Genomic DNA, 19,899 nt, shown 5'->3' with positions numbered 1-19,899 from the left:
TCAAGAGGATGGCCAGCGCTCTCTGATATAAATGGAACAATATGGCATGGAAACATGAGAAAGGACTTTGACTCTCTGTTTCACTAAAGGCAAGATATTTAACATCAGTTAAACTCAACTTCTTCATCCATAATAGGAACAGTAATACTATTCTTTATAGAATAATTAGAAGAGGTCATTCACTCACTCATCTATTCATTCTCTGCATGGTTAATCAAACAACATTCATCCCAGGTTCTGTGTTGGGGATGGGTGTATAAAGCACAGAGATATTAAACATGAAAGCATACAATTACATACTTTCAAGGTGGGAAAAGTATCATGAAGGAAAGAAATATATGAGTGAAAATAACAGGACTGATGCCTTTAGTTGAATGTTAGAGGTAGCTTCCCTAAGGATGTCACATTTTGAGTTTGAAGATGAGAAGGGATTAGAAATGCAAAGATCTAGGAGAAGGAGGAACTGAGAAAAAAAAACATGACAAATATGAAGAATTGAAAATAGACTATGTGGCTGGAATCAACAGAGGTGATGTAGAGAGAAACAGGAGTTACACAGGAACTAAATTTTGTAGGGCTTTGTACACGGGTGTAAATGTACTGAGCTTTGCTCAGTGAAAAGGGAAACTATTAGAATGTTCTTAGCACTGTGTCTGGCACACCAGGAAATGAAAATTAAAGTGACGGTGATTCCAATGACTACAATGGGAGGAGGAGGAGAGGGGGTGGCAGCAGCTGACATACTGGAGTTTGCAATCATGTAGGAACACATTCTAGGTAAAACTAGACATGTATCCCATGTTTTAGAAAAGCAGATTAAAGAAACAAATCAAGGACAAATTTACTTTATTGGTAGAGATATTAAAAGCAATACTATTTCAAGAGGCATAAAAAACTTTAAAAATTTAACTATGAAATCACAAAACATAGTAATGGTGAAAGATAATAACCTAAGAAAACAATTTTTAGTTCTTGTGGCTTCTGTCATCTCTTACCCCTCACCCTTTAATCTATCATTTGAAAAGAGGTCCCATTCCCCTGCAGATGAATGAAGGCTGGTCTCCAGGATCAAGTCTTTATTTAGCTAAGGGGCATTTCAACTTGAGGCTCACGTCACTAGAAGCCACGTGTTAAATGCTACTGTATAGTAAGGTTAGTAAGGCTCTGATTTTAGCTGTCTCAGTTGGACCAAGCCTAAGTGCCAGCATATTTGGTTTGCTTTGAATTAGGATGTGATACTTAACCATATTTTAAAAATAATTTTATCTGGACACAAATCTGGACACATAGCAGATACAAACAAATGAGCACATGTATTAAGACCTTGCGTTGGGACCTGATCCATTATAGATGTTAATGTATTTTTAAGCCTAATTAGTTTTAGCTCTTTCTACAGGACATGGTCCTTTTTTTTTTAATTGACTTTTATTGGAGCATGGTTGCTTTACAATGTTGTTTTAGTTTCTGCTGTACAGCAAAGCGAATCAGCTCTCTATATACATACATGCCCTCATTTTTGGATTTCCTTCCTATTTAGGTCACCAAGACACAATTTCTTTTTAAGAACTAATTTTTAAATTAAAAAACACACTTTTGTATGAGTAGTTTGTCATCAGGAACTAGATCCATCTGCTGAAGGTAAAAATCAGAAGCCATTTGGCCTGTCCTGTAGGGTTAAATCATAGGTCACAGGTTGTAAATTCGATCTCTGAGCCTGAAAAAATCAGTATTTGCTGAATAAATAGCACAATCAATGAAAAATCTGGGCTTCGTCCACAGAACAGTAAAATTTGAAATGGTCCTTCTCATTTCTTTGCAAATGTGACCTACAGTAAAGAATGGACTTGGTGTGGTGATGCCTCTGCAAGTGACCATGGCATGACTTCAGCTGACTTTTATTTTTGGAGGATAATTGCTTAACAGTGTTGTGGTGGTCTCTGCTATACACCAATGTGAATCAGTCATAATTCACACACACATCCCTTCCCTCTTGAGTCTCCCTCCTCTGTCCCATTCCACCCAGCTGACTTCTTAAGAAAAAATAAAATAATTTTTTTGGTTCAAACCAGGCTCAAATATGAGTCATCTTTCTCTAGTTTAGATTTCAATAATGAAAAGTCAACAACAATAAAATCAGAAACAATAATGGAAAATTTCTGTGGCTTACAACGACTATGCTTATTCTCCACACATGTTAACATGCCAGTGTGGGGTCAGGGGCAGCTCTTCTGGTCTGGTCCCCTGTTTCATCTGTCCCTGGGACCCCAGCCCTTAGTCTTATGAGAGCAGAAAAGAAAAGGTGGTTGAATCACGTAGTGACTCCCAAAGCTTGTTCTTGGAAACAGGCACATCACTTCTGCTCACATTCATTTGGGCAAAGCAAGCCCTGTGGCCAAGCCCAGAGTCAAGGACAAGGACAAGTCAAGGCCGTTTAATAATGGCCATAGGGAAGCAGCACAAGTCACAAGGCAAATGAGCTTGTGAGATATTCAGTCTCTTTCTGGAGGGATGTGAGTAATTAGAAAAATAATGCATTCTGTCCCCTTGCACAAGCACAAAAGAAAGAGGTTTTTTGTGATGTTGTGCAAATTCACAAGTCCTCTGATACTGAATGCAGGATGTGCATTTAGTATCACTCTAGAGCATTCAGGGTTGTGGTTATATTATCGCCATGCCTAGGATCCAGGGAGAATACAGACTTTCAGAATTAATAAGGTTTCATTTCCACAGAGAGAGAGAGAAACATATCCAAAATCAATTGTACCTTCTAGGTTTAAAGCCCTTGAGCCCTATAAGTTCCTCTGAAAACATTTGGGCTGTAACTGCCTTTCTCCTTGCTGAAGTCCTTGAATTTCATTAGTGAGGCCCAGGGGAATGGCCCACTTTAGCTAGCTCTGCTGCTATTTGGCTGTTTTTCTTCCGCCTTGTCATCTTCTAATGGGCAAAAGAGAAGAGAGAGACATTCGCTGCAGTCTTAGCAGAAGCGAATGGCACCCTGGAGGATTCCAGAACAGGAAGCTCTCTTACTCTGTGTTCATGCTTTCTGGTTTCTAGGCACTGTAGTATGTCTCTAACAAAAACTGAACCATCATACCACGCCTTAAAATTAATGAACCAGCAAGCGTCCATCAGATACCTATTAGCAGAGTTTCGCGTTGGAAGACGAAGGTGGTACAGGAATTTTCTCTTCCCTAAGAGATCTGCTGTTTGGTTGGAGACCTATGTAACATAAATTAATGGCAGTATGTGAAATTTACATTACAGCTCACAGAAAGGAACTGGTTTGGGATGAGTCAGTGGAAAGGCATGCAATTTCCAACATCTGTGTAAGACTTTATCATATGGCTGTACCATGATTTATTTAATCACCCTCCTATTATTAGACATTTGGAATATTTTCAATTCTTATGTTTATAGAGCATATTGATGTGGAACCTTGTATGTCTTTGTCTGAATCTTGAATGATTTCCTTATGACAGAGCGTTAGAAGTGAAGTTACCAAGTCCAAAACTATGAACATTTCCAAGACTCTTGATACATTTGTCTAGTTACTTTCCAGAAATTTATACTCCCACCAACTAAGGATGGGAGTAACATGTTACCATATCTCCACCATCTTTGGCTATCGTACTTGTAAGCTCTTCCCTTTACTGTCCATTCCCCTTGACCTGGATATTCTTTCAATTTTCAGTTTAAAAGTTATTTCTGCTGAGATATTCCCTAATTTTCTGTGGGAGTTCAGAGTATTTGGTTAAGTCAGTGGTTCTCTATACTTCAAGACCTTCCAGTGTGACTCTTATACTATTCTGAAATGAAATTCATAGATGATATCAGTTCACATTGTATACATACATTATGTAAATACATCTGTAAGAGTAAGATTTAGGAGAAATAAAGCAAAGTAAAAGAAATTATGTCAGTGTGTTAAAAGCCTGGGCAAGCTGCACTTGAAGACAGAATGAAGTCATAAATTGTTTGCTCCCTGAACCATATGAATGCTACACTAAAAACGCAAGCTGACATGGCCATGTGTGTTGGAGATGAATTTTCTGAAATGGTGACAAATTTTTGACAGATTTCCAAGAATAAAAAATAACTTCTTTTGATTTACATTCTACTTGTAATCCTGGAAAATCTGGTACATATTAGAACTGAGCAGAAGTATTTTGCATCTGGTATATAAAATAGAGGTAGATTTTACATTTATAATTATCACTGCAATGAAGGACACACAGGACACAGGAGAACCCTTGCGTGTGACTGTCTCTCACATTTCAGGGTGTTTCATATCTCCACTCCCCAGCCACTAAATGTCAATAGCACCCCAACCACCTTCATGCTAGTAATTAAAACAAAGCCAAAAATTGCCTTCACAGATTTCCAGAATGTTTAATTGAGGTACCTATGGGGAACCATTGTGTTAAGCAATATCAGCACGCTTTACATTCTCAAACATGACAGTCATGCTTTTTGGGGGAAAAAAATGCACTTGCTTGTTGTACACTTCTGTGAGTGGTAACACTTTCACAGTTATGTCACGGGCACAGGTGCTGGTGTTTGTCAATACCTTGATAATGTTAGCTGTGGGGATGGAGCTATGTTTGGACAGCTAGCTCTTCCAAAAGAATTCTGTAGAACAAAAGTAGTGATGTATATTCATAGAAGAATTCCTGATTTGAGTGAGAAACTTCTGAAAGGTCAAGAATAGCAGCAGTTATTCTTTAGTCCACTTTTTCTAGTACTAGGCATTTTGCTAAGGAATTCACAGGTTGGTTTCATCTATTTGATCCAGCTCCTTGAGTTTGGCTTAGATTTAGTAACTTGTTCGAAGTTATTAAGTGTGGAGGTTTGTCAGCGACAGAGGTGGGAATTGAGTCCAGTTTACGACTCCATAGACCAGATTCATGGCCACCGCACTATAGGATACTGACTGTTGATTTAAAATAGGTGGTCTTTATTATATGAAGGACATTTCTTTTTGCTCCTCACTTTCTAAGAGTTTTGCTTCTAATAAATAGAAATGCTAACACTTTTTGCCATCTATAGAGATAAAATAGTTTAGCTTATTGGATCTATTGGCAAATTTACTTTATAATTTCTAATAGTCCTTGCATCACGCTTATCCTCATGTTTGTTTTGATACATAAGCCTACAAAGAGTGAATTCACTTTTCTTGAACTGTGTTTAGGATTTTTGTATCTATATTAATAGATGAGATCTACTCATAGTTTTCCTTTGTATTATCTGTGTTGGGCTTTGGTGAGATGATTCTGAGAATAATTATTTGGGAATTGTTCCATGTTTGAGGGTTCTTTAGAACAAATTTTGTATGGGAATTGTCTTTTCCTTTAATGCCTAATTTAATTTACTAGGTAGAGCATCTTCTAGAAGGTTTTTTTTTTGGGGAAACTAATTATTTGTAATATTTTCAGTTTTATCCATGACTTATTATCTACTCAGATTTTATTTTTCTCCTTCTTGAGATAACTTTAGTAATTTAGATTTTTCTGGGGATAAACATTTCAAACATTCAACTATATTAACATAGTGTTGTATCTAAAATTATTATACAAGTTTTTCAGAATCTGTGTATTTGTATCACCTTTGTCATTTTAAATTTTTTGTATTTGTGCTCATTTTCTTTTTTTATTCTTTTTCTTTGTTGATTAGATTTCTTGATTAGGATTAAAGATCAATTTTTATTTTTCTCTTTAGGTTCGAGATGATCAAACCTTACTTGGAAAAGTCTGTGGCAATGAAACCCTCTCTCACATTAAATCCATTACTAACAGTATCTGGATCAGGCTTAAAATGGATGCTTCTGTTGTCAGAGCTAGTTTCAGTGCTGTTTATCAAGTGGGTAAGAAAATTTAATTTTAAATGTCTCATTTGCATGATTGTAACATTTTCATTTCTTGAAATATTTTAGTCATTCTATGTCCTCGAATGGTAAGGGGAAAATTCTAATAGTAAGGTCACATTGTGTTATATCTTTATGCAGAGTGAAACTCTGCAATAAAATTGAGGGCAACAGTCATTTATCTCTGGACAAATACTACCGTTGTTTTCATACTCACAGCTTGTGGAGGAGAATTAACTGGAGAAGGGATCATTCGCTCGCCGTTTTACCCTAATGTGTATCCAGGAGAAAGAGTCTGTGTGTGGACCATCCGCCAACCCCAAAGTCAAGTGGTTCTTCTCAACTTCACTGCCTTTGACATGGGAGGTTCTACCCACTGTGATACAGATTATATCGAGGTGAGAGTAAAACACTTTTGAATATCTGCATTTGATGAGATGTTATTAAAAATATTATGTCATGTTATTCTCACTCAGTTACATGAAACAAAACTAGTTTATAGATGCAAAATCCTCAACAAAATTCTAGCTGGATCCAGCAGCATATAAAGAGGATTATATAGCCCAGAAATGCAAGGCTGCTATATATCCAAAAATAATCAGTATAAGATAAAGGGGGAAAATCCCCACTTAATTACCTCAATAGATGCAAATAAAAAGCATTTGACAAAGTTCAGTATCTTTTCATGAAACAACACTCAACAAACCAAGAACAGAACGTAACTTCCTTAATCTGTAAAGGACATCTATGAATATATAGATGTAAAATTCTTAACAAAATTCTAGCTAAATGAATCCAGCAGTGTATAAAGCTAATATCAATTTTAATAATAAAACACTAAATACTTTGCCTCTGTGTCGTCAGTAAAAAGGCAAAGATGTTTGTTCTTACCATGTGTTTTCAACATTATACTGGAAATTCTAGTTAGGACAATAGGCAAGGAAAGGAGGTAAAATGCATCTAGAATGGGAAGGAAGAAACATGATGATTTCAATTCACAGATAGTGCTGCCTATAGAAAATCTTAAGGGATGCACACACATACACATAAAATATCAAAACTAATAAATTCAGCAGGTTGTGGGATACAAGATCAAAATATGATAGCCCTATCTTTTTTATACACTAGCAATGAACAGTTTGAAAATTAAATCAAGGAAACAGTTTCATTTCCAATAGCATTCAGTTCAGTTCAGGGGCTCAGTCGTGTCCGACTCTTTGCGACCCCATGAATCGCAGCACACCAGGCCTCCCTGTCTATCACCAGCTCCTGGAGTTCACTCAGACTCGCGTTCATAGAGTCAGTGATGCCATCCAGCCATCTCATCCTCGGTCGTCCCCTTCTCCTCCTGCCCCCAGTCCCTCCCAGCCAATAGCATAAAAAAGAATAAACATTGAGGAATATAGCTTTAAAGAGACATCTAAAATCTATATTCTTGAAAACGACAAAGGAAGGAAATTAAAGACCTCTAAAAATAGAAAGACATCTCAAATTAATGGATTATAAGAACTAATGTTGTTAAAATGACAATACTACTTAAATTTATCTAAAGACTCAATTCAGTCTCTACTGAAATCCCAGTGGGAATTTTCACAGAAACTCATAAGTTAATTGTAAAATTCTTATAGAAATGCAAGGGAACCAGAATAAGCAGAAGCATTCTTGAAAAAGAGCAACATTGGAGGAGTCATAATTATGACTTTAAAACTTTGAACAGTGCTATAATAATCAAGTAAGGATATTACATGTATTATTCAAGTAAGAATAAAAATATGGAACAATGGAACAGAACAGAAGATCCAGAAATAAATTGCTATATCTTTATGATCAATTGATTTTTGAAAAGAGCACCAAGACTTTCAATGGGAAGAAATGGTTTTTTCGAGTAGTGTTGAATATGCACAAATGAAATTAGGAAACTGGACCGTTTCCTTACACCATACAAAAAAATTAACTCAAAACGGATCACCGACCTAAATTTGGGAGCTAAAATCATGAAATTCTTGAAGAAAACAGGAGTCAGTGTTTATGATTTGGGGTTAGGCAAAGCCTTCTTACATCTGACACAAAAAATACAACAAAAGAAAAACTGAAAAATTTGAACTTCATTGAAATTAAAAATAAATAATCTAATTTTTAAATGGGCAAAGAATATGAATTTATGTATTTATATAAAGAAGCTATACAAAAGATACTCAAATCACTAATCATCAGGGAAATACAAATCAAACCACAATGAGATGCTGCTTCATAACCACTAGGATGACTATAATCAAGAAGTCAGATAATAACAAGTGTTGAAATTGGAACCCTTTTACACATTTCCCACCAATGGTGAACATTTAAATGGTATGGCTGTCGTGGGAAACAATTGCTCAAAAAGTTAAGGAGATGGCGATGGCAACCCACTCCAGTACTCTTGCCTGGAAAATCCCATGGATGGAGGAGCCTGGTAGACTGTAGTCAATGGGGTCGCTAAGAGTTGGGCACTACTGAACAACTTCACTTTCACTTTTCACTTTCATGCATTGGAGAAGGAAATGGCAACCTACCCCAGTATTCTTGCCTGGAGAATCCCAGGGATGGGGGAGCCTAGTGGGCTGCCGTCTATGGGGTCGCACAGAGTTGGACACGACTGAAGCGACTTAGCAGCAGCAGCAGCAGCAGCAGCAAAAAGTTAAACATAGAGTTATCATTTGATCCAGCAATTCCACTTCTAGGTATACATTGAAGGAAAATGAAATATACATTCACACAAAAGTTGTACCTAAATGACTACAGTCATTATTCATAGTAGCCAGAAAGTAGAAACAACCTAAATGTCCATCAGTTGATATGTGGATTAATAAAATGTGATATATCCATGCAATGGAATATTATATGGTATTAAAAGAAACGCAGTAATGATACACACTACAACATGGATGAACTTTGAAAACACTATGCGAAGTGAAAGGAACTAGTTACAAAAGACTGCATATTGTATGATGCTATTTATTTGAAATGTCCAGAAGAGGAAATCCATAGAAATAGAAAACAGAATAATGGCTTTGTGGGGCTGGGGCTTGAGGGGAATGGGGAGTGGCTGCTGATGGGGATGGAGTTTCTTTTCAGTTCAGTTCAGTTCAGTCGTGTCCGACTCTTTGCAACCCCATGAATCGCAGCACGCCAGGCCTTCCTGTCCATCACCATCTCCCGGAGTTCACTCAGACTCACGTCCATCGAGTCCATGATGCCATCCAGACATCTCATCCTGGGTTGTCCCCTTCTCCTTCTGCCCCCAATCCCTCCCAGAATCAGAGTCTTTTCCAATGAGTCAACTCTTCACATGAGATGTCCAAAGTACTGGAGCTTCAGCTTGAGCATCATTCCTTCCAAAGAAATCCCAGGATTGATCTCCTTCAGAATGGACTGGTTGGATCTCCTTTTAGGGCAACTAAAATATTCTCAAATTGATTTTTACTATATTAACAGACTTTATTAAAAAATTATTCTTGAAGTAGTTTTCCAAAAAAGATATCTAGGAGAATAAATTTGAACATATCTTTTTTACTTAGATTGGTAGCAGTTCCATTTTGGGTTCTCTTGAAAATGAAAAGCATTGTGGCACAGACATCCCTTCGTTTATAACATCTGTGTACAATTCTCTTCATGTCATATTCGTGAAAAGTTCTTCTACTGAAAACCATGGTTTTGTGGCTGAATTTAGCAGTGAAGCTTTGGGTAAGTGATTCTTCTACTTTGCCCTTGGGGCTTGTATCAGAATAAGTGAACAATGGAAAAATCTTATTACAGAAAATTAATCTATACTGTAGGTGTGTAGTCACCTATGCTGTAAAAATTTTAGAGTACACTTAAAGGCAAAGGAAATACATATTTCCTAATCAGCACATCTCAGTGGTTTACTGATGCCTATTAATAAGAGAAAAATTTAGGTTATCCTAGGTGGCACAAAAGGAAACATTTCCTTTTTGACCTTTTAAGAGGTTATGGTCAGATTATTTTATTTGGAATTCCAGGTAGCTTGTTGATTCTAATTTTAATCAGAATTAAAAATAATTTGGATAATTATTATTATTTTTATTTCAACAGCATGTGGAAAAGTTCTTACAGAGTCAACTGGAAGCATTCGAAGTCCTGGCCATCCAAATATCTACCCCCATGGCATCAGTTGTACCTGGCACATCATAGTCCAGCCTGGTCACCTGATTCATCTGAGATTCAGAGAATTTCATCTGGAGTTTCATTACAATTGCACAAAGGACTATCTAGAAGTTTATGACACTGGTTCTCAGACATCTCTTGGGAGGTGAGAATATTTTATTTTTTGCTTTTTAACATGAAAGTTTCCTGCTTGCTTGTGTTCCTATGTTAAAATCTACCATATTGTGTTATAAAAAATAAGTGAGATCAACACACTTCTCAGTGACATTTTCTATATCATTATTCACTACTATGTAGCCTTGGGCATTAGTAATTACCTTTTGACATGAGGATATACCCATGAAGGCATCACCAAAATCAAAACAATGCTCATATCCATCACCCTCACATCTTCCTCCTGCCTTCAGACCTTCTATAAGTCTTCATTTCTGCCCCTCTTCCCCAACCCCAGGAAATCATTGCACTGCTTTCTATCACTGTAAGTTAGTTTGCATATGTGAAATTGTATAAAAGCGGAATCATTCTGTATGTACTCGTTTTTCATCTGACTTTTCTCAGTCAGCATATTTTGTTGAGTTCCTTTAGTCTGAGGGTTAATAGTTTAATGAAATCTGAAACTGTTAGTTCTTGAAATGCTTTTTTAGTCTCTTTTGCCCTTGGAAATCTAATTGCACCTATCTTAGGCTATTTGATATTGTCCCACAACTCACTGATACTCTGTTTATTTGAGTTTGTCTTCGTGCATTTCATTTTGGAAAGTACCTATCGCTCTGTATTCAAGTGCACCAATCTTTCCTCCTATAGTGTCTATTCTGCTATCAATTCTACCAAGTACATTTTTCCATCATAGACATTGTAATTTTCACTTCTGGAAATTCATGTGAGGCCATCTTTTATTCCACATCCCTACTTTACATATTAATTTTTTCCTTCTAGCATCTTAAATTGGTGGGATACAGTTATAAATATTTTGATGTCTTTGCTGATTCAGTCCTTCTTGGTATAATATGATTGATGAATTTTTCTTCTCATTATGGGCTATACTTCCCTCCTTCTTTTCATAGTTGGTAATACTTGATATTACCAATTCGTTGGAAAAGATTTTGGTGCTGGGAAAGATTGAGGGCAGGAGGAGAAGGGGGCAACAGAGGATGAGATGGTTGGACGGCATCACTGACTCAGTGCACATGAATATGAGCAGCCCGATGTGCTGCAGTCCATGGGGTCGCAAACAGTCAGACGCGACTTAGCGACTGAACAACAATGTTTGATAGGATGACAGACATTTTCAGTTTTGTGTTTGTGTACCAGACACTATTGTATTACTCTAAGTATTCTTGGGTTTTGTTTTTGGATGCAGTTAAGTTACTCAGAAACAGTTTGATCATTGTTATTCACTTGTCTCCTGTCTCTGAAGAGTTATTGTCTTTCACTGCTTGATATCTAGTGTCTTGAGAACCGTTGTTTTTATCTATTTTGTCCAGGTTTTCAGTTGTTTCAGAAAAAAAGATTATGTAAATCTAGCCCCTGTTATTATATCTTTGTTGGACATAAATATCTCTTGATTCCCTTTTCCCCCTTTTTTTGTATTTCATTTTCTTTTTCCTCATCCATTTTTTAAACATTTAAACATTTTTTTTCCTTATCCATTGTTTCCTTAAACTTATTTTGCCCCTAACTTTATTCTCCCTCTTCATTTTTTTGCTCTTCCTTTTCTTAATCTTTAAACTTTTAAAATTCCTTCCTTTTTATGGTTGGTACTTGACTCCTAATCACTGAAAATTACCTATTTTTTGCTGAATGATATAAATATTATTGTTGTTGTTCAAAAGAGAGACATTTTATAGAATATTAATTCATCTACCTTTGCTTTGATTAAGATATTAAATCATTTTTACACTGAAATGGTATTATATACTATTTTTTCCCCTTTTTCTGCCTCAGAAATTAACTCATCCATTTCCCATGTTTAATACTCTGTCTTATTTTGGTTCCTATTTCCACCCCCGTCATTCCTTTGCTTTTACCAAGTGTTTTTTGAATTGAGATTTTGATTTTCTAGTCACTTCTCTCACAAGTGTTTCTACATAAGAGCTCATAACATGATGTCTTACAGAATAGCTTTTCTGAGTAAAAATTGCTTTCTTCAGCAAAAATTTAACATGGGTTAGCAATCAAACTCTTACGTCTGCATGGACCAGTGTTGTAAAGAGAGTAGAGTTCACCTACATAAGGCTAACTATTCTAGACACTGTCCTAAGTTCCTTATATACGGTGTATTAACTCATACAATTCTCAGGACCACTCCTTGAAGTAGGCCATATCACCATCCCCATTTTATAGATGGGAAAACTGAGACATCTGTCCAAAATCATAAGGCCTCTAAGGGATAGAGCTGACTCTAGAGTCTGTGCTATGAGTTTATAATACATGATATTCCTTTGTTGTATAAGTATGTTTATTATATTTTTTATTAATAAGTTCATTAATGTGCTATATGGTGACCTACTATAGCTCAGAATTTCTAATTTCATTAAAATTATGTTGTATGACATGTCACACACTTAGGCACAGACATAAAACCATCTAAAGGAAGTAACTGTGAGTTTGGATGATCTTTAGCAATTTTGTGTATGCTTTGTGCTTGAAATAAATTTGTTTTTTAAGGTTAATATGGGATATTATTATTGTGTTTTTTTAACATGTCCTAATTCGGAACTCTGAATGCAGAGTTCCAAAGAATAGCAAGAAGAGAAAAGAAAGCCTTCTTCAGCGATCAGTGCAAAGAAATAAAGGAAAAGAACAGAATGGGAAAGACTAGAGATCTCTTTAAGAAAATTAGAGATAACAAGGGAACATTTCATGCAAAGATGGACTCGATAAAGGACAGAAATGGTAGGGACCTAGCAAAAGCAGAAGATATTAAGAAGAGGTGGCAAGAATACACAGAAGAACTATACAAAAAAGATCTTCATGACCCAGATAATCACAGTGGTGTGATCACTCATCTAGAGCCAGACATCCTGGAATGTGAAGTCAAGTGGGCCTTAGAAAGCATCACTACGAACAAAGTTAGTGGAGGTGATGGAATTCCAGTTGAGCTGTTTCAAATCCTGAAAGATGATGCTGTGAAAGTGCTGCACTCAATATGCCAGCAAATTTGGAAAACTCAGCAGTAGCCACAGGATTGGAAAAGGTCAGTTTTCATTCCAATCCCAAAGAAACGCAATGCCAAAGAATGCTCAAACTACCACACAATTGCACTCATCTCACATGCTAGTAAAGTAATGCTCAAAATTCTCCAAGCTAGGCTTCAGCAATACGTGAACCGTGAACTCCCTGATGTTCAAGCTGGTTTTCAAAAAGGCAGAGGAACCAGAGATCAAATTGCCAACATCCACTGGATCATGGAAAAAGCAAGAGAGTTCCAGAAAGCATCTATTTCTGCTTTATTGACTATGCCAAAGCTTTTGACTGTGTGGATCACAATAAACTGTGGAAAATTCTGAAAGAGATGGGAATACCAGACCACCTGACATGCCTCTTGAGAAATCTGTATGCAGGTCAGGAAGCAACAGTTAGAACTGGACATGGAACAACAGACTGGTTCCAAATAGGAAAAGGAGTATGTCAAGGCTGTATATTGTCACCCTGCTTATTTAACTTCTATGCAGAGTGTATCATGAGAAATGCTGGACTGGAAGAAACACAAGCTGGAATCAAGATTGCCGGGAGAAATAGCAATAACCTCAGATATGCAGAGGATACCACCCTTATGGCAGAAAGTGAAGAGGAGCTAAAAATCCTTTTGATGAAAGTGAAAGAGGAGAGTGAAAAAGTTGGCTTAAAGCTCAACATTCAGAAAACGAAGATCATGGCATCTGGTCCCATCACTTCATGGGAAATAGATAGGGAAACAGTGGAAACAGTGTCAGACTTTATTTTTCTGGGCTCCAAAATCACTGCAGATGGTGACTGCAGCCATGAAATTAAAAGGCGCTTACTCCTTGGAAGAAAAGTTATGACCAACCTAGATAGTATATTCAAAAGCAGAGACGTTACTTTGCCAACTAAGGTCCGTCTAGTCAAGGCTATGGTTTTTCCTGTGGTCATGTATGGATGTGAGAGTTGGACTGTGAAGAAGGCTGAGCGCTGAAGAATTGATGCGTTTGAACTGTGGTGTTGGAGAAGACTCTTGAGGGTCCCTTGGACTGCAAGGAGATCCAACCAGTCCATTCTGAACATCAGCCCTGGGATTTCTTTGGAAGGAATGATGCTCAAGCTGAAGCTCCAGTACTTTGGCCACCTCATGCGAAGAGTTGACTCATTGGAAGAGACTTTGATGCTGGGAGGGATTGGCGGCAGAAGGAGAAGGGGACGACAGAGGATGAGATGGCTGGATGGTATCACTGACTCAATGAACGTGAATCTGAGTGAACTCCGGGAGATGGTGATGGACAGGGAGGCCTGGTGTGCTGCAATTCATGGGTTGCAAAGAGTTGGACACGACTGAGCAACTAAACTGAACTGCATTTGGGGTATGTCATTTTGAGCATCCTGAAAGTTTTAAAATCTGTTTTCTTTCTTGGTTCCAAATAGATATTGTGGAAAATCCATTCCGCCCTCTCTTACCAGTAATGACAACTCATTAATGCTTACATTTGTGGCTGACTCTGACCTTGCTTATGAAGGCTTTCTAATAAACTATGAAACAACTGATGCATCAGCAGGTAAGAAAATAGCATTGTATGCTTGGTTTCACTTACTTTCTTACAAAATAGTACCATGAGAATATGTTATGCCAAAATTTGTGCTGTATAAAGAAAGATGCTTTTATAATAAAGCATAGTGAATTAAGTGCCTTTCATATTAAATATAGAGTAATGATAAGAGTATTTTGTCAATGTTAAATCTTTAATTGTGGTAATTGTACTATGGTTGTGTAAGAAAATGTTTATGTTTTTAGAAATAATGAAGCAACGGGAGCAAAATATACGTATGTAGTAAAACTAAGTGAAAGGAATTTGGGAACTATTCCTGACAACTTTTCTGTTGAATTTAAATTTCTATCAAAATTAAATGTTACGAAAGAGACCAAAAATTTAAGAAATTAGGAAAAGGACAAAAACAGAGTAAGAAACCACTACACTGCATGGAATTCTATGGCAGAAAATGAAAGTTTTCTTGTTAGAATATACATTTCTAAATTTGACCTAATGAAATTGAAACTTTTCAACATTTATTCCTTTTTAATATTTTTCTCTTACTTAATTCTCATCATTACTTTGCCCTTTGTCAATGCAATGTAGGAAACAAGTACCATTTGCCAGCAGGGTCTTTGAGGTCATAGGTAAACGAGAGATGTTCCTAGCTGGCCCCGGAAGCTATGGTTTTAGGGCTTCCCTGGTGGCGCAGCAGTAAAGAGTCTGTCTGCCAATGCAGGAGATGTGGGTTCGATCCCTGGGTCAGGAAGATCCCCTGGAGGAGCAAATGGCAGCCCACTTTTGTGCTTGCCTCGAGAATCCCATGGACAGAGGAGCCTGGCGGGCTATAGTCCATGGGGTCATAGAGTTGGACAAGCCTTAGCGACCAAACAGCAACAATAAATGTGCTTTCTTAGGTTCATGTTGCCACTGGGATATATACATTTTTAGGGAGTCTGGGTTTTCCTTTTGCATAGTATTTAGAAAGATAGCTCATGGAACAAAATACTGTGCAGTTATGACATATGGGGGTATGTGACTAAGTTTCCCAAGCATTTCACACCTTTGAATTGTCCCAGAAGCATGCAATTCTTCGTTGCTTAAGAAAGTACTGAGAGCATTTCAGTGTGCCATATGCGCTCCCGCTGACACTCTTGCATTCAGAAACCCCAGGCTCTCATCTTTTAAAGCCCCCAGTCCCTTAAAAAAAAAAAAAAGGTAAATTAATCTACTTGGAGTCCCTCTCAGTGTCTTACTTGTTTCTTCTCAGAGCGTCTGGCCATAATTCTTCCTTTCAGGCTGCCTTCTAGTAGTTCAAGTTTTGTTTTAGAAGCATGGCTTTAGATTTCTCCAGGATCCCAACTGTGAGAAAGCTATACACCTTTCTCTCCTGTGGGTCCCACTCTCAAGGCAGTTTATTATATAGCTCCAGCACCTGAGAAATTGAATCCCTGGCAATTCCAGTAGGTTACATTATTTGATTGACATATTTACTGGACTTTGTTCAGATTTTTAACATCCCCTGACCAAAACTGGCTTTTCAAGAAATCCTAGTATGCACACAATTTTCCATACTCCTGTGGTTTTATCTGCCTCATATATTTGGCCCAAACCACAGCTGAATATTAGATTCAGATTTGGAGCAAGTCACTTGAACTCTCTGGGCCATAGTCTTCTCATCTGTAAAATTAAGGAATTGGATTTGATGATCTTTGGGATGTCTTCTGCCTTTAATCAACTGTGAACACAAGTTTAATTTGCTGCATGAATAAACTAGCTGTAACTTAGATAATAAACGATGCAGGTGGGACCTCCTAAAATTTTATGGAAATCTTTGTAACAGCTCACAATGTCACTAGAGTGACTAACACAGCTCTGCTAAAAATCACACTGATTTGTAAAGCAGTATCTAGTCCAATGGGGGTAATCTGGCAGGGAGGATGATACATTTTAATTGAGAAAGATAAGAGACAGATCAAATAAGAAGGTTGTGAAAAAAGAAAGAAGTCTGCTGGACAGAACAGGAAACTGATAAACAAAGGGAAACACAGGTGAGGAGAGAGAAGGGCGTTCTGGGGCGGATAACTCTGCAGACTCTGGTCGGCGTCCTGTAGGGTAATCACTACGTTGGCTGTTGTGTCCAGACAGGGCTGAAATCACAGACAAGGAAGTGCTGGCTTTCTGTCCCTTGGCTGAGCATGACTGAGCCTGGCTGGTCGCTGTGTGCCTGCCTTTGAGGGATGATTTCACCGGTCTGACTCCCACAGGCAAATATTCGTAAGAGCAACCTGATGATTGTATCCAGGAAGCCATATGGCCCCTCATCTTACCATTTGGAGCCCGTCTCAGTTTCCCATAGATGAGGGTGCGTGTGGTTGCCCCTCATGAATTGTTGAGAGGCCCCCGCAGGACTGCTCAGGGAAGGGCTGGACTCAGGAGACTGACCGGGGGGTCCAGGCAGCCGGAGTCTGAGTGAGCCGCCCACCTGGAAGCAGCAAGGTGGTAGGGTGCTTTCTTTTCAACTATCATATTATTTTTGATGTTGTCTGCAGGGTACAACAGTACCAGGGAGAAGTGTCAATGGAAGCTCAGTTGGTGGTCTTCATCTTATTTATTGCTTTAGCAAAAGTTATTTTTAGAGCAATCACAATCTTGACGGTGTTGGGTTGTTGGCTTTTAGTCCCTCAGCACTACAGGTGTGAGTTTCTCTGTTCAAGTCTTTCCTGTCTTCATCTGATAAAAGTTAAATTTCCTGACTCGAATCCAGTTACTTTCCCATCTGTAGTTCGTACCATGGGGCTATGATGTCAGCCCCTAAGTATGTGTTTGCGCGGAAAGAGATTGACTTCTGGTCATTACTTCGACTTCTTCTCTCATCACTGTTTCTGCCTCCATCCAGATGTGCCTGGGGTAAGAGAGACAAAGAACTAACAAGAAAATGTTTGTGGATAGAAACCCTTAAGGATATCTTAGCAACTGATTTATGAAACTGGATGTTAAATGTTTGCTAATTTAAAGTACAAAATATTTTAATTCTGAGAGAATATAATTGATTAGTTAACTTTAGTTTTTTAACTGTAATTTTATTTTCTGTTAACATCTGCTGCATATACATTAATATGATCCTACCGAGAGGACTTCAAGAGGATTTAAGAAAATAGAGAGAAATGTACCTGACACACTTTCTACTTTAACATTAGATGAAAGCTGTATAATGTCCAGTCTAGTGTTTTTCAAACATTGAAACAGTCATGATTCCTTAGTGGGTCATGATGTTATCTTATTAGATTGCTACCTACATTTGTTAAAAGTATGGAATAAATGGGAGGTTGAGATTGACATATATACATACTATATATAAAATAGACAATAGCACAGGGAATTCTACTCAATACTCTGTGATGATCCATACGGGAAAAGAACCTAAGAAAAGGTAGATATTTGTATATGCATAGTTGATTCACTTTGCGGGCAGGTGTTTAGTGCTGTTTTTCATCCATCACCCTGGAATTGAGCACAGAAGAGACATCTAAGAGTGAGAAGCCAAAAAATGATTAACAGAAGGGCAAACAAGGGTTTCTTTAGAAGACATGAATAGAGAGTGTTCTGCTTCTGTGTTAAGACTTCAGTCCAGCAGTGTTCTTAAACTCGAGCATTCATTGGAAACTCGAGGTAGGGTTTTCTTATTAAAAGTTCAGGTACCAGAGTGTGTGTTAGTTGCTCAGTCATGTACGACTCTTTGCAATCCCATGGACTGTAGCCCACCAGGCTCCTCTGTCCATGGAATTCTCCTGGCAGGATTACTGGAGTGGGTAGCCATGCCCTCCAGGGAATCTTCCCAACCCAGGGATCGAACCCAGGTCTCATACATTGCTGGCGGATTCTTTACCCTCTGAGCCACCAGGGAATCTGAGTCACATAGGTCTAGGGTAGGTTTTTAGCAGGCTATTCAGATGGTTCTAATGAAACATGGCAGTTTATCAGAGATTCTGAAAGTCATGTCTTAGGACATTAATTACTAGAGTTACAACTGAGATTTCATAGTGGATTGGGCTGTAACTCCTCCTCTTCATAGAAAATGGAAAGTATTTTCTATGATTTGGTGAAAGGACAGCTGAAGGTGTAGTCAGAGCCTTGATTTTGGTCCCAACCTTGCTGCTAACTTGGAAAGCTTTGGGCAAGTCACAAGCCTCTCTGATTGTTTCTGTCTTTTCTGCTTTGAGATATTCAGATATTTTCCCTCTGTAAAAGGTTTTTAGTAAGTTTATTGATCTTTTAAATATTTACTTTCTCATTGGTCAGTGTTTTCTAATATTTTTTGCTGTATGTATGGGTTTCCTACCACTCTCCAGCTCGGTAGATTTATCTTATTATTATTTTTTTGAGATTTATTTTATTTTTTGGCTGTGATGGGTCTTTGTTGCTGCATGTGGGCTTTCTTTAGTTGCAGTGAGCAGGGACTACTCTTTGTTGAGGTGTGTGGGCTTCTCACTGTAGTGGCTTCTCATGTTGCAGAGCATGGCCTCCAGGTGCACAGGCTTCAGTAGTTGTGGCACGTGGGTTCAGTAGCTGCAGCTCTCAGGCTCTGGAGCCAGGCTCTGTAGTTATGGTTCTCAGGCTTAGTTGCCCCACGTGTGTGGGATCTTCCTGGACCAGGGATGGAACCTGTGTCCCTTGCTCTGCAAGGTGGATTCTTAACCACTGGACCATCAGGGAAGCCTGATTTATCTTATTTAACTTATTATATTTCTTAGTTCATAGAATAAAAATGCTAAATAAGACATTTAATTGTGATATTCTTAGTTTCCTACTAACCTTCATTTCTATTATTTTTATAAGTCTTTATTGAATTTGTTATAGTACTGCTTCTGTTTTTTTATGTTTTGGGTTTTTGGCCTCAAAGCATGTGGTATCTTAGCTTCTGACCCAGGAATAGAACCCCCACCTTCTGCTTTGGAAGGTGAAGTCCTAACCGCTGGACCACCAAGGAAGTCCTCTCTTCAGTTCTAAATTGACATTCCATGCTTAAAGAAACCAGGGATTTTAAAGAACACAGGATTTGGTAAGGAAGGACTTGGATGTGAATTTTACCTTTGCTTTGTCTGAGCTAAGTGATTTTCAGAGCTTAACCTCCTAGAGCCTCAGCTCCTTCATCTGTACCTTCATCTCTAA

At 37.9% G+C, this 19,899-nt stretch overlaps 1 protein-coding gene across 1 annotated transcript in view; it reads left to right on the top strand.

Annotated features, from left to right (window-relative positions):
- Window positions 1-19,899, top strand: part of CUBN (cubilin) — a 272,327-nt gene that overhangs the window by 46,528 nt on the left and 205,900 nt on the right. Inside the window, exons 18-22 of the mRNA XM_005687978.3 lie at window positions 5,716-5,860; window positions 6,080-6,258; window positions 9,418-9,583; window positions 9,953-10,169; window positions 14,624-14,754. Coding sequence (XP_005688035.2) covers window positions 5,716-5,860; window positions 6,080-6,258; window positions 9,418-9,583; window positions 9,953-10,169; window positions 14,624-14,754 — 838 coding nt within the window. The remainder of the gene's footprint in view (window positions 1-5,715; window positions 5,861-6,079; window positions 6,259-9,417; window positions 9,584-9,952; window positions 10,170-14,623; window positions 14,755-19,899) is intronic.

This window comes from Capra hircus, chromosome 13 (assembly GCF_001704415.2).
Source record: "Capra hircus breed San Clemente chromosome 13, ASM170441v1, whole genome shotgun sequence".
NCBI lineage: Eukaryota > Metazoa > Chordata > Mammalia > Artiodactyla > Bovidae > Capra > Capra hircus.
The sequence above is the reverse complement of the archived record's forward strand: the minus strand, read 5'-3'. Positions and strand labels throughout refer to the sequence as shown.